Source organism: Macrobrachium nipponense, chromosome 32 (genome assembly GCF_015104395.2).
Source record: "Macrobrachium nipponense isolate FS-2020 chromosome 32, ASM1510439v2, whole genome shotgun sequence".
Taxonomy (NCBI): Eukaryota; Metazoa; Arthropoda; class Malacostraca; order Decapoda; family Palaemonidae; genus Macrobrachium; species Macrobrachium nipponense.
The window spans coordinates 68,732,034-68,746,044 of record NC_061094.1 but is presented as its reverse complement, the minus strand read 5'-3'; the positions used below and the strand labels follow the sequence as shown (position 1 = coordinate 68,746,044).

At 35.7% G+C, this 14,011-nt stretch overlaps 1 protein-coding gene across 1 annotated transcript in view; it reads left to right on the top strand.

The window, feature by feature from the left end:
• Positions 1 to 14,011, top strand: part of LOC135207458 (putative neural-cadherin 2) — a 1,036,792-nt gene that overhangs the window by 940,309 nt on the left and 82,472 nt on the right. Inside the window, 1 exon segment of the mRNA XM_064239182.1 lies at positions 5,687 to 5,851. Coding sequence (XP_064095252.1) covers positions 5,687 to 5,851 — 165 coding nt within the window.

The window sequence follows — 14,011 nt, the reverse complement described above, 5'->3', positions numbered from 1 at the left end:
CATGACTACATTTACAGCTTTTGTCTTTTTACTTCTTGGCTCATTTTTGTAAAAAAATACTTCCCATAAAATCAAACGTTCCTCACAATATAGTTACTAAAACCATCATAAACTTCGTCAGATTACTGAAATTTATCCTGAAGTTATTGATCATGACCAATGCACGTCCTGAATTCATAATTATAATCCTGTCGAAATATTTCTTGAACTACTCATGACCTGACCCCTAGACCTCATTAGAAATTTAGGACTGAGTCATGATGATAATGAGTAAAACTGGTATGGAAAAAAGACCATAAAATTTAGGACTAAGTCATAATGACAGTAAGTAATGATGGCAAGAAAAAAAAGACGTCATAAAATTGAGGACTAAGTCATAATGACAATAAGTAATACTGGCATGGAAATAAAAAAGACGACAACGTTGCAATGAAATTTTAAAATTTAGGACTAAGTCATAACGACAATAAGTAAAACTGGCATGGAGAAAATAACGTCGTCATATAATTTAGGACTAAATCATAATGATAATAAATAAAACTGCCATGGGAAAAAAATAACTAGACGACGTTGCAATGAAATTAAGGAATTCAGGACTAAATCATAATGATAATAAATAAAACTGCCATGGGAAAAAATAGCAAGACGATGTTGCAATGAAATTAAAAAATTTAGGAGTAAGTCATAATGACAATAAGTAAAACTGGCATGGGGAAAAAAATAAAAAGACGACGTTGGAATGAGGGAGCCACCTGGTCGGACATTAGCTAATGAGTTTTTAACACAGCGCCAAGTTTTTCCTGGGCGAATGACTGCTACGAGGATTGCAAACCTTCAATATGCAAGTCCACGCGGACATTTTTGCTGATTAAATAACATCACTCTTGGCGTATAACAAATTTAATGGTGTACTTTGCTGAAGCTGGATGGTGGTAAATTCTTTTCAGATGAACAAAGTGCGAAGATTTTTTTCCCTTACTTTCGAAAATATTGGATATTGAAATCGACGTCTCATTAAGTAATGCTCGAACCTCGGTGATGTCAGCTGACAGAATGCTATTATACAGTTTAGGGAGCTGTTTAGAAATAAGTGCATTATTTCAATTAAAATGACTATACTATGTTTTTTCCATCTGTTCATCCGCCTGTGGTGTTTGCGCATGGTAACAGTGTCCCGGGCTTTAAATAATATCCTATTTCTAATATTAACGGTGTAATTCGCATACAGTGAATTATTAAAACACTTTTATGTTCCAAATGTACACGTAGATATCCTTTTATTTACCTAAAAGTTACACATAGCGTAACTATTTAGAGCCCGGGACGCAGTGTTACCATGCGAAAACACCACAGGCGGATGGATAGATGGAAAAAAATAGTGTATAGTAGTGTATTTTCCTGAATAGGTCTGATATAAGAAGGCTTGCGTCTAAGAGATATCATAGGATAAACACGAAACCTATATTCATGGCTGAGTTTGAAATAAGAAGAGAAATTATAAGATAAACAACAAACCAATTCATGGTTGTAACCCAACCAGGGAATGACAAACGCAAACAAGTACTTCAGTCGTTTCGTTTCCAAAACAGAGCGTTAAGTAACTATGGTTTCACTTCCATAAACTCCGAGGAACACTGCTTTTCGCCTACACCCCCGAATGGCAGTCGAGTAACTCGAGTTTTTTTTAGTTACCCTGTTCACTTATCTGACGAAGACCCTCCTCCTTGTAGCTGTGCTAGCATTAAACTCATTTGCCAAGTAAGTTGATGAAGATTGTGTTTTTTATATACTCTTTCGTACCTCTCATTTTGTTAAAATCATTCATTTTATCATCCTTTCTTCCTCCGGTTTTTTGGAATTCGTTTTCACGTACATTGCCACGAGAGGAATAATGTTAATTACTGAGAAATTTCTCTTGATTACCCCTAAGTTTGTTAACATCATGAATTTGATCCGCCTTCCTTCCCCCGTTTTTTTAAATTTTATTTTATTATTTTTTTAAATAATTTCTATTTGCGAAACCAAAAACAGGAATATTCCAAATTCTCGAGATAATTGCGATCATTCAACTAGTCCAAGCAAATTGTTCAAATTGAACCCTGCATCTAGGGACGTCCTGTAATACTCTCTCGCTACAATCAGATTTGTCAATACTGACTTGTATTTTGCTCGTTTGCTTTATCACGTGTGTGTATGTGAAGGTATTTAGTAAAGTAAACTGAGACGAGGCATTCGTTTAAATTAATTGGTAGCCACTTTGACTGCCTGCTTTCTGCGTAGCCCAATTATGACGTGTTGGCAAAATGTTCGAATATCAGAGACCCAATGTATTCGCCCTTGTATGATTCATATTCATTTCATAATTTTATTTCTCATATATATTATATATATATATATATATATACTATATATATATATATAATATATATATATATATATCTATATAGCATATATATAATATATAATCATATTCTTGCGTAAGAAAATTAACCCCTTGTTTTAAACAATAAATGCGATCCTTTTTCTGAAGAAAATTCTCTCTCTCTCTCTCTCTCTCTCTCTCTCTCTCTCTCTCTCTCTCTCTCTCTCTCTCTCTCTCTCTCTCTCTCTCTCTCTCTCTCTCTGTGCTATAGGCTTTTCAACCATTCACGTATGAAATTTAAAATATTTTCGTGGTGTATAATGAGGCCCCCATACATTATTCATACCGTAATAATAGCGTTGGTGAATAACCGACCCTCCCACCCCCCAAAAAATCTTCCAATAGCCTTAGTGTAATATTCTGTGATCGGCTGACGGCCATTATAAAAAATTTTTCACCCTCGCCGAATCCAATTGGATATAATCGCTGGAATAAAGACGGAAGCCGTATTATTTCAAAAGAGATATTCGGTCTTTAGACGTCTGGTATTTGAAGAAAACGAAGTATATCTTAGTTTAACCAGACCACTGAGCTGATTTACAGCTTTATCTTAGTGCTGGCCCGAAGGACTAGATATTTTTACATGGCTAGGAACCAGTTGGTTACCTAGCGACGGGATCTACAGCTTATTGTGGGATCCGACCCACATTATATAGAGAAATGATTTTCTAATCTGCAGAAATAAATTCCGCTGGTTCCACGTTTGGTATTTGAAATTATTATCGTATCGTATTCTTCACATGCTTCAATTTTTTTCTTAATGTTTTATAGTTTTTAGAACGTTGATGGGCATTAAGTTTTATCAATATTTATCGTAGAATGTTATTAACTTTTGTTAAAACTAATCCTTGTACAGTCTGTTATTTGTGAATGGACACATAGTTATATTCAATTTAAAAAAAGGCTTGAAACTAACAAAGGTTATTGAATAACCAGTTATATACAGCAGTTATATGCATGGTAGAAAATCATACATATTTATATCCAAGATCCTTTAGCAAAATAAACCCGTACAATTTTTCTTCTGTGTATCAATAATTATGAATCACTGTCATTATTTTACCAATCAATTTTTAACAACTGGTTTAAAGGCAGAGACTTCAAACCAGTTTGAGGTTACTGCCTTTTCTGGGGTATTATGTTGACCGGTTTCATATTTTGGAATATTCATGATTTACATGGTAACTCCATTTTTTTTTAAATCATATCAAGGCGTATGCAAAGTGGATGGAGATATAATGTTTTAGGAGACAACATTACGTATTGGTGTTCTCTCTCTCTCTCTCTCTCTCTCTCTCTCTCTCTCTCTCTCTCTCTCTCTGCAAATTGAATGTTTTAGGCCTCACTTTTTTTTATTATTGTTGTCTGTCTGTACCTCTCTTAGTAAATTTTCTCTAACTTTTTTATTTTCATATTCAGCGACTAACGGCATGATTTATGTAACACTGATCATTGACAACCTATATTGAGGTCTTTAGTATTCGTTCGCGTGCCAAATTTATGCTCTCTCTCTCTCTCTCTCTCTCTCTCTCTCTCTCTCTCTCTCTCTCTCTCTCTCTCTCTGTGGGGGTTAATTATTTCGTATTTTCCTTATTATCCGTAAGGGTATTATTACTCTGCATATAGTATATAAAAGATTCTTACACTACTCTTAAACAACCTGTTTGACCTTCAACCGACATGAAGGTGCTCTTATATAGCATGTGGCCCACTGGGTCACTAACTATATTATATAGCACGATATTTACCCTTGCTAGCGGTTTACCAGGGTATGGATATTATAGCCAGCAGGTTATGGCGACATTTATGGTGCAGGCTGTATGCTGCACCATACCATTCTTGTTACTTATTGTACAGGCGAGTATTACGAGAATAGCGCGTAGGTAATTTTTTTTTATCAATATACAAGGTTGTGTCGAATAGTAAACATATTATACTTGGAATTGTTTATAGCATAATTCTTTTGTATTAATATTTCACTGTAATGTGATAAAAATTAATTCATATACTATATATATATATATTATATATATATATATATACTATATATATATTTATATGTATATATATATATATATTATATATGTGTGTGTGTGTGTGTGTGTGTGTGTGTGTATGTATATATATGTATCTATGTATCTATATCTATATATATATATATATATATATATATATATATATATTATATAATATATATATATGAAACTAATTTAATAAGTTAACTTGCAAATACTCTTTGGTAACCCTGATTTGGTTACGCCGTCAGCAACTAATGTATTTCAGCATTATACTGGATCAACATTATATGCATTATTCTTGGTTCATGGAACCGTTGCTATGAACCATTTTGATAGAAATTGCACCTTACCTGGTCAAGGGTTTGATTTTCAGTTCGCAAGATTTATGCCTGATGATGTATTTATAATTTTTAGCGAGAAAACTTTTACTTGACTCTTGAAATAGTACATAATTCTTGTGCGTATCATTTACTTCTATATATATACAGTATATATATATCTATATATATATATATATATATATATATATATATATAATATATATATTATATATATATACGTATATGTTTTTTTAAGACTTTGTGCTGAAGTGGATTACTTGGTTTCCGAAGGCTATAGTTAATATTTAAAGTACTGAATGTCTCATAAGTCCAGCACTTAGCCATTTGCCAAAAACATGTTCTATATATCCAGTTAACTTTGGAAATTCTTCGTTTAATTCCACAATGTTAAATGTTGATTTTTGTCTTATTTTTATTGTCAACACAAGCTTGAAGTTCTTGTTAAATTTCTCGACGTTAAATGTTAAATTTTTGTTTTCTTTACATTGAAATTCCACGTTAAATTCCACGATGTTAAATATTCGATTTTTATTTTCTTTTTATTGAAATTTCTTGTTAAATTCCGCAATGTTAAATGTTAAATTTTTATTTTCTATTGAAATTCCTTGTTAAATTCCACAATGTTAAATGTTAAATTTTTATTTTTTATTGAAATTCCTTGTTAAATTCCACGATGTTAAATCTTAAATTTTTATTTTTTTATTGAAATTCCTTGTTAAATTCCACAATGTTAAATGTTAAATTTAAATTTTTTATTGAAATTCCTTGTTAAATTCCACGATGTTAGATGCTATTTTTTTTTTCTTTTTATTGTCAGCACGAGCTGGTCTCGAACGCTCTAGTTAACTTTGAAGTCCCTTGTTAAATTCCACGCCGTTAAATTTTCATTTTCTGTCTATTTTCAGCACGAGCTGGTCGTGGCAGCCGAGGCTGGAGGTCGTACCGTGCACACCATCGTGCAAGTGAGCGTCGAGGACATCAACGACAACCCTCCCCACTTCCTCGAGGACAACCTCCAGGTCACCGTGATCGAGGAGGAAGACACAGACCTCCCAGCCACCATTGTGAGGGTGAGTACGACCTTCCTTAAAGTACGACCTCCCCCTCAAAGTACGACACCCCCCCCCCCACGACTTGACTTAAAAGTACGACACCCCCCCCCTTTTCCTTTCTTCTTAAGTACGGACCCCCCCCCCCCCCATTCCATCTTAAGTACGACCTCCCTTAGACACGGGCCTCCCATAAAAAGTACGACCCCTCCCCCCCCCCTAAAAGTACGATCCCCCCCCCCCCCCTCCCCCCCCCCCCCCTCTGTACGACCTCCCTTTTGTTCTGTCTCCTTTACGGTACACTTGAAAATGTTTCTTAATTTGCGTGGCTTTAGCGGTTGAAGTTCACCTTCGATGAAGCGCATTTTAAAGCTTTCGTATTTATTTAAAATGTTTGATTTCGATGGAAAAATTATCCATCATGGCTATATTACCGTTTTTTGGGGAAGATATTTTGGACCCCTTAGGCAATAAGTCATTTACATTTGGTGCATGAGTAAGTTTCTCAGTTTAATTTAACTTTGCTGGACGATTTTCACTTCTAATTAAGCTTATTTTAAAGCTTTTGTATTGATTTAACTTGTGATAAGGAGTTATACATGTTTGTTTTTGAGAGGAAATTGGTATTTTATGGGATATTTTATTGTTTTTGCGTAGATAAGTTGAAAATTTTTTATTTTGATGGGAAAATGAGGTATTATGGGATATTTTATTGTTTATTGAGAAGATAACAAGTTTAACATTTTTTATTTTGATGGAAAAATGATGCATTATGGGATATTATATTATTTGTGGGGTAGATACCTTGTTTAACATTTGTTTTTATGAGGGAAAATTGATACATCAAGGGAGATACCAGTTTTTTATTTTTTTATTTTTTTTAGGGGGTTGGGGGAAATATTTCGGACACCCCCGCCCCCCTCCCCGGCCAAGATGCCATTTGCATTCTGAGCATAATAGGGCCACTAGGGATGACGACTTGTCCATTTTCAACTCCCCTCTATGGCACTGGGGTAGAAGGGCTATTTGTATTTCCGGCCACTGCGGACGATTGGTTGGTTTTTTTTTTTTTTTTTTTTTTTTTTTTTTTGTTTTTTTGCTTGAAGGCCATATTCTAATCCATATATTCGTCCGGAGAGGAAGAACGTTTGTATCCTCGATTTTATCGTGGTATACAAGGGCCCCTTTGGACGCCCACATGCTCTGTTAAAAGTTACTATTTTTTGGGGTGTGCTACTCCATGTTTGAGAGGGACTATGATACACACATACCCACTAACTAATGCTCCACCGCAAGATACTCATGTAATTAATCTTAATCTGAAGTCATCAAAGCTAATTTCGAAACGGCATCAATCCTAACCCCGCTGGAAGAATAATAAAATAGATGATTATATATCTTTTGCTTTTAGGAGTAACGTATAATCAAACGCTAATTGCAATAATGGATTTCCTGTATGATGTCTACCATCCATTTAAATAGATTTTCAAAAGATGGACGAAGTTAATCTTTGTCAATGATTGCGGTTGTGCAAGGATTTCTCTCATATTCTCCTCGCATCCTCGCAGTAATTAGTATTATAATTTGTAATTACGAGAACATGATCAAAAAGACACTTCGTCCGCTTTCAGCGTCCTTCTTTTCTTCCTTTTGATTTTCCCAATCAAAGTTCACCCAGCTAATCAAATCAGGTTCCCCATTATCAAGAAAACATATTTGCACTGTGAGATGTTGTGTGCTTTCGAAAGGAATTATTTTGCCGAGCGATTGGAAGTGAACGTTCAACGGTAGGTGATTGGTATGTGATTAGGTGTATCCAATCGTGATTGGTATGTGATTAGGTATATCCAATCGTGATTGGTATGTGATTAGGGGTATCCAGTCGTGATTGGTATGTGATTAGGGGTATATCCATTCGTGATTGGTCTTGATTGGTATGTGATTAGGTGTATCCAGTCGTGATTGGTATGTGATTGAGTGTATCCAATCGTGATTGGTATGTGATTAGGTGTATCCAGTCGTGATTGGTATGTGATTAAGTGTATAAACCGTGATTGGTATGTGATTAGGTGTATCCAATCGTGATTGGTATGTGATTAGGTGTATACAATCGTGATTGGTATGTGATTGGGTATATCCAATAGTGATTAGTATGCGATTAGGTATATCCAATAGTGATTGGTAAATCCAGTCGTGATTGGTATGTGATTAGGTGTATCCAGTCATGATTGGTATGTGATTAGGTGTATCCAGTCATGATTGGTATGTGATTAAGTGTATAAATCGTGATTGGTATGTGATTAGGTGTATCCAATCGTGATTGGTATGTGATTAGGTGTATCCAATCGTGATTGGTATGTGATTAGGTGTATCCAGTCATGATTGGTATGTGATTAGGTGTATCCAGTCATGATTGGTATGTGATTAAGTGTATAAATCGTGATTGGTATGTGATTAAGTGTATCCAATCGTGATTGGTATGTGATTAGGTGTATCCAATCGTGATTGGTATGTGATTAGGTGTATCCAGTCATGATTGGTATGTGATTAAGTGTATAAATCGTGATTGGTATGTGATTAGGTGTATCCAATCGTGATTGGTATGTGATTAGGTGTATCCAATCGTGATTGGTATGTGATTAGGTGTATCCAGTCATGATTGGTATGTGATTAGGTGTATCCAATCGTGATTGGTATGTGATTAGGTGTATCCAGTCGTGATTGGTATGTGATTAGGTGTATCCAGTCGTGATTGGTATGTGATTAGGTGTATCCAGTCGTGATTGGTATGTGATTAGGTGTATCCAGTCGTGATTGGTATGTGATTAGGTGTATCTAGTCGTGACTGGTATGTGATTAGTTGTATACAATCGTGATTGGAATGTGATTAGGTATATCCAGCCGTGATTGGTATATGATTAGTTATATCCAATCGTGATTGGTATATCCAGTCGTGATTGGTATGTGATTAGGGGTATATCCATTCGTGATTGGTATGTGATTAGATGTATAAATCGTGATTGGTATGTGATTAGGTATATCCAGTCGTGATTGGTATGTGATTAGGTATATCCAATCAAATCGGTTGTCCGAAGAGGAAAACACTCTCGGATCATCTCAGATTTATTTGTTTATATTGACGGCGGTCATTACCGGCCCTGGCAAACTTTCTCTGTTATCTGGTTTACTCAGATCGTGTCTTCGTTCCCAGCGCGTGACGTTGTGATTGGTGAAGAATCATTTTTATTTATACTAAAAACGAAAAAAAGAGGGCTGTTTTTACCATGGTCCAATAAAATGGATATTGTTTTCTGGGGTAGGGGAACAACATTCTTGGCACGTAATAATAATTTTTTTTTTTACTTTTTTTTAACAATGTCCAAGAAAATTAAATTATTTCCTTCACTTACAAACAACTTAAACTGACATAATGTATAATTTAAGCTTTACATCTACAATAACTCCGTAGAGGGCTAGTGCCGTCAGTGAACCTCATGCGGTGCACTGTAGGTATTGCTTAAAAGGTTCTTTTCGGCGTGCCTTAAGGCGCTGTCACACTAGCGAAATTTCCGTAGACTTTTTCTGAGTTTGTCGTCGACTTTCCAAAGAAGTCGACGTCATTCCGTACTCTGGTTGTCACACACGTTCTTCTTCATACCGTGGTTGTCGTCGTCAAAACGTAAAAAACATCATCTGAGCTGTGTCCTTCCCGGAATGATAAAAACAACTATGCTTTGTAACACAAAGCAAGCAGTGGGTCGTGCTTGCATGTGTTTAATGATGCTGCATAGAATTAAAAAAGAAAAAAGTCTTTGGGTTCGATCCTGGTTAAAAAGACGTGAAAAGTTTTATTTAAAAAAATAAGCTAGGCCTAGCCTAGATAGGCTATTCGTAACCTTGTTTACACAACCACAGTCAGACTGTATTACAAATTGAGCTAGAGAAACACTGCCAAAATTTTAAAGATTTTTACTTATATTATTTGCTAATGCAAAAAAAAAAAAAAAAATGAGAGAAGACCTAGGCTATATGACAATCTAATATTCACGATATAGCATGCTTATCTGTATAAAGATCAGCAAGTTCAGAAAAGTTTTCCCTGAGTCGCATGGTGATCTCTTGGTAGTTTTTTCATTTAAGACCCTTTTTCATACTATCATGCTTATGGTCCCATAAGCATCGTCTCTCCCCCATATCTTCGACCAAAAACTGTTCTGGCAGTCTTGTCCACTGTACCAAGAACTTCATCCTGCATCTGATGACTTGAAATGCGCGCTCTCTGAGATATAAACAAACAATAAAGTCGACGGTAGCGATGGGTTGAATTCGATCGGTACCGTTTTCAAAATTCGTGACGACGACACCAGAAAGTCGTCGTCAAAACATGAAAAGTCTGCGTCAAATTCAAAAGTCAACGGAAATTTCGCTAGTGTGACAGCGCCTTTAGGCCCGTAGCTGCAACCCCTTTCGTTCCTTTTACTGTACCTCCTTCCATATTGTCTCTTTCATCTTACTTTCCACCCTCTCCTAACAGTTGAGTCATAGTTCAACTGCTTTCAGGTTTTCCTCCTGTTACACCTTTCAAACCTTTTCACTGTCAATTTCCGTTTCAGCGCTGAATGACCTCATACGTCCCAGTGCTTGGCCTTTGGCCTAAATTCTACATTTAATTCAATTCGCAATAACCAATAATTCATTTTGGCGCCTCGGTGGCATGATCGGTATGGTCTAGGCCTACCACCTCGGTGTCCATAAGTTCGATTCTCGGGCATTCCACTGAGGTGTGAGAGATGTGTATTTCTGGTGATGGAAGTTCACTCTCGACTTGGTTCGGAACTCACGTAAAGAGGCGTTAGTCCCGTTGCTGAATAAGCACTGGTTCCATGCAACGTAAAAACGCCATACAAACAAACAATAATTCATTTTGAATATAAAGTCAATTAATTTTTAGGGAATGTGAAATCTTAATTATTTTCTCCGCTCAGGAACAACATAGAACGACGTGAACTAGCTCGCAGACAACGTGAAACGACATCAGCTATGATTTTATATTTACGGTTTTATTCGGGGCTTTATTGAAAGCCCGTGCCATCCGGGCTTCGATGCCATCATACCCCAGGTGAATATGCGTATATATATAGTTCCAGGGTCCTCTGTCCGCAGCGGCATGTTTTAATAAATTGGAAACTGGTTTTCGTCAGATAGGGTTTGCTGATGAAACTGTTCCCTCCGATGATGGAGAGAGAGAGAGAGAGAGAGAGAGAGAGAGAGAGAGAGAGAGAGAGAGAGAGTGGGTAAGTGGGTGGGTAGGGGGAGGGGGAGGGAAACTTGCTGCATCCATGCACAAGAATTCTTCTGTGGTAAATGTTGCATAACCTAAAAAAACTGTTGTTGAGAGAGAGAGAGAGAGAGAGAGAGAGAGAGAGAGAGAGAGAGAGAACTCTTTGCATCCATGCCAATGAAATTCTCAGGAGGTAAACTTATGGCCATAAAAAGAGTTTGCTGAGAGAGAGAAGAGAGAGAGAGAGAGAGAGAGAGAGAGAGAGAGAGAGAGAGAGAGAGGAGAGAGAACTTGTTGCATCCATGATAACATATTCTTCGGAGGTAAAGGTATTGTAACGTGGGAAAAGGTGTCTTAGAGAGAGAGAGAGAGAGGGAAAGAGATAAATATCCAGTAAAATTTATTATTGTTTAATGCCATATTTAGTCAAAGACCTTCAATGGCTGGCCCCGTTTATCAATGACTGAGTCAGACGAAGCAAACTTTCCATTCCCGCTTCATAAAAAGTAAAAGTGAAGTCTCATCGCTAGCGGAAAGTGCTCATAAAATCTTGAATCTTTAGTCCAGTGAATTTCAAATCAAACAGCCGAGTTCTTTTATGGTCCCATAAGCTATTTTAGTATGACATCATTTTCCTAAGTTCTGGTTACAGCTCTATTGACATGTAGTGTATATTTCTCTCTCTCTCTCTCTCTCTCTCTCTCTCTCTCTCTCTCTCTCTCTCTCTCTCTCTCTAAGACACCTTTTTTCACGTTACAATACCTTTACCTCCGAAGAATACGTTATCATGGATGCAACAAGTTCTCTCTCTCTCTCTCTCTCTCTCTCTCTCTCAGCAATCTCTTTTTATGGTCATAAGTTTACCTCCTGAGAATTCATTGGCATGGATGAAAAATGTTTTCTCTCTCTTTCTCTCGCTCTCTATCTTTCTCTCTCTCACTCTCTCTCCGTCTCTCTCTCTCTCTCTATTATCATGTCGAGGCTGCCATTGTAGATTTTGTTGTGATTATTGAAATTTTACCTTCTTCCATGAACAGCATTCTCTTGAAAGTGAAATTCCCAAATTTAATTCGGATACTCAGCCATGCTTAATTTGAAGCGAAAATTCAGTAAATAATTTACGAAATATTCTGAGAACCTGAATATTTATATCTCAGAGAAGTTCTGTTTAGGCACAAATAGTTGATAGAATTTTTTTTTAATAGTATGGCATATGATAACCTACTTCTCGGAAACCCAAATATCTTCAGGTAAAAAAGTAATATTATATATATATATATATATATATATATATATATATATATATATATATATATATATATATATATAGATATATATATATATATATATATATATATATATATATATATATATATATATATATATATACATATATATTCTTGTATACAGAAACAGGACATTAAGGCAAAAAGTTGATAGAATTGTTATTAATAGTCAGACATATGATAACCTACTTCTGGGAACCCCACATAACTTCTAATAAAAAAGGTAATTATATATACAATCTATGTACAATCCTATCTATAGAAAAAAAAGCTATTTAGCCAAAAACTTGATAAATCCTCATTAAAAATGTAAATGACAGCCTACTTCTCCGACCCCCAAAATAACTTCAGATAAAGTATATACACAAACTTTCCCACATAACTTCTAATAAAAAAGGTATTATATATACAATCTATGTACAATCCTATCTATAGAAAAAAAAGCTATTTAGCCAAAAACTTGATAAATCCTCATTAAAAATGTAAATGACAGCCTACTTCTCCGACCCCCAAAATAACTTCAGATAAAGTATATACACAAACTTTCCCACAGTCTTTTAACTCTAACGACGCCCATTAAAAAGAACAAAAATCATAAAAGTACCAGCCGTTAAAACCAGTGGAGAGATTATTAAGCGAGAGGGATAACCCTTAAAAATCGCACTAAACTTGATGACGGGCGTCAGCTCTCTCGCCGATCGTAAAAAAGGACACTTAACATAAAAAAAAAAAAAAACTTCCTCACTTGCAACCGAGGAAAGAGGGTACTTACCCTCCTCATCCTGGCATCCGGACAGAAAACGGACTCGGAGGTTTTAAATTGCTGGCTGGCGCGTTCAACTAACAGAAAACGGACTCGGGATTCAACTAGCAAGTGCGGTATTGTAGCAGGGGGTCAAGTTTGCTTATAAAGTTGGGTCTGATATATTGCAACAAATAGCCACAAAGATTGTCTAAAGAGTTAAATTAATGGATATGCAATTGAAAATTCTCGATTTTTCTAAAATTTCGAGATATCTCTGTAGGAGACTAAACCTGGATAGCTTCAAGTGTATCTGTGTAAACCTGGATAGCCTCGAGTGTATCTGCTTAAACCTGGATAGCCTCGAGAGTATCAGTTTAAACATAGATAGCTTTAAGTGTATCTGTTTATTACCAAACTTCCTTTGTTTTCTCGTGTATTCCTTTATCCTAGCTCCTTCTATATCTCCCTACTTTTTCCAAAATGATTAAATTTTACTCTGTATGATCAGACCGTCGCAAGATATACATATCAGTATGTATATTTTGTTCTCGTTCGTTATCTTATCAATATTCCACAAGAAGATAAGGATAATGATAAATACTAATCCCCTTTCAGAAGATTATTCGAGAGACATCTAGGGTGCAGTCATTTAATTGTTTATCTAATACTGATACATTTATACATTAATTTTTAAGAGAATTGTGTAGATACGATACTCATATTACTCTGATCGATTTTATTGCTTATTAGCATCGTTACCCTTCCCCCTGTTTATGTTTTTATTTATTTTATCTTTAGTTAATTACTTTTTTTTTTGGTAATGAAGATAGATGGGACAGTTAGGCATGGAATGATAGACGGGTAGACTT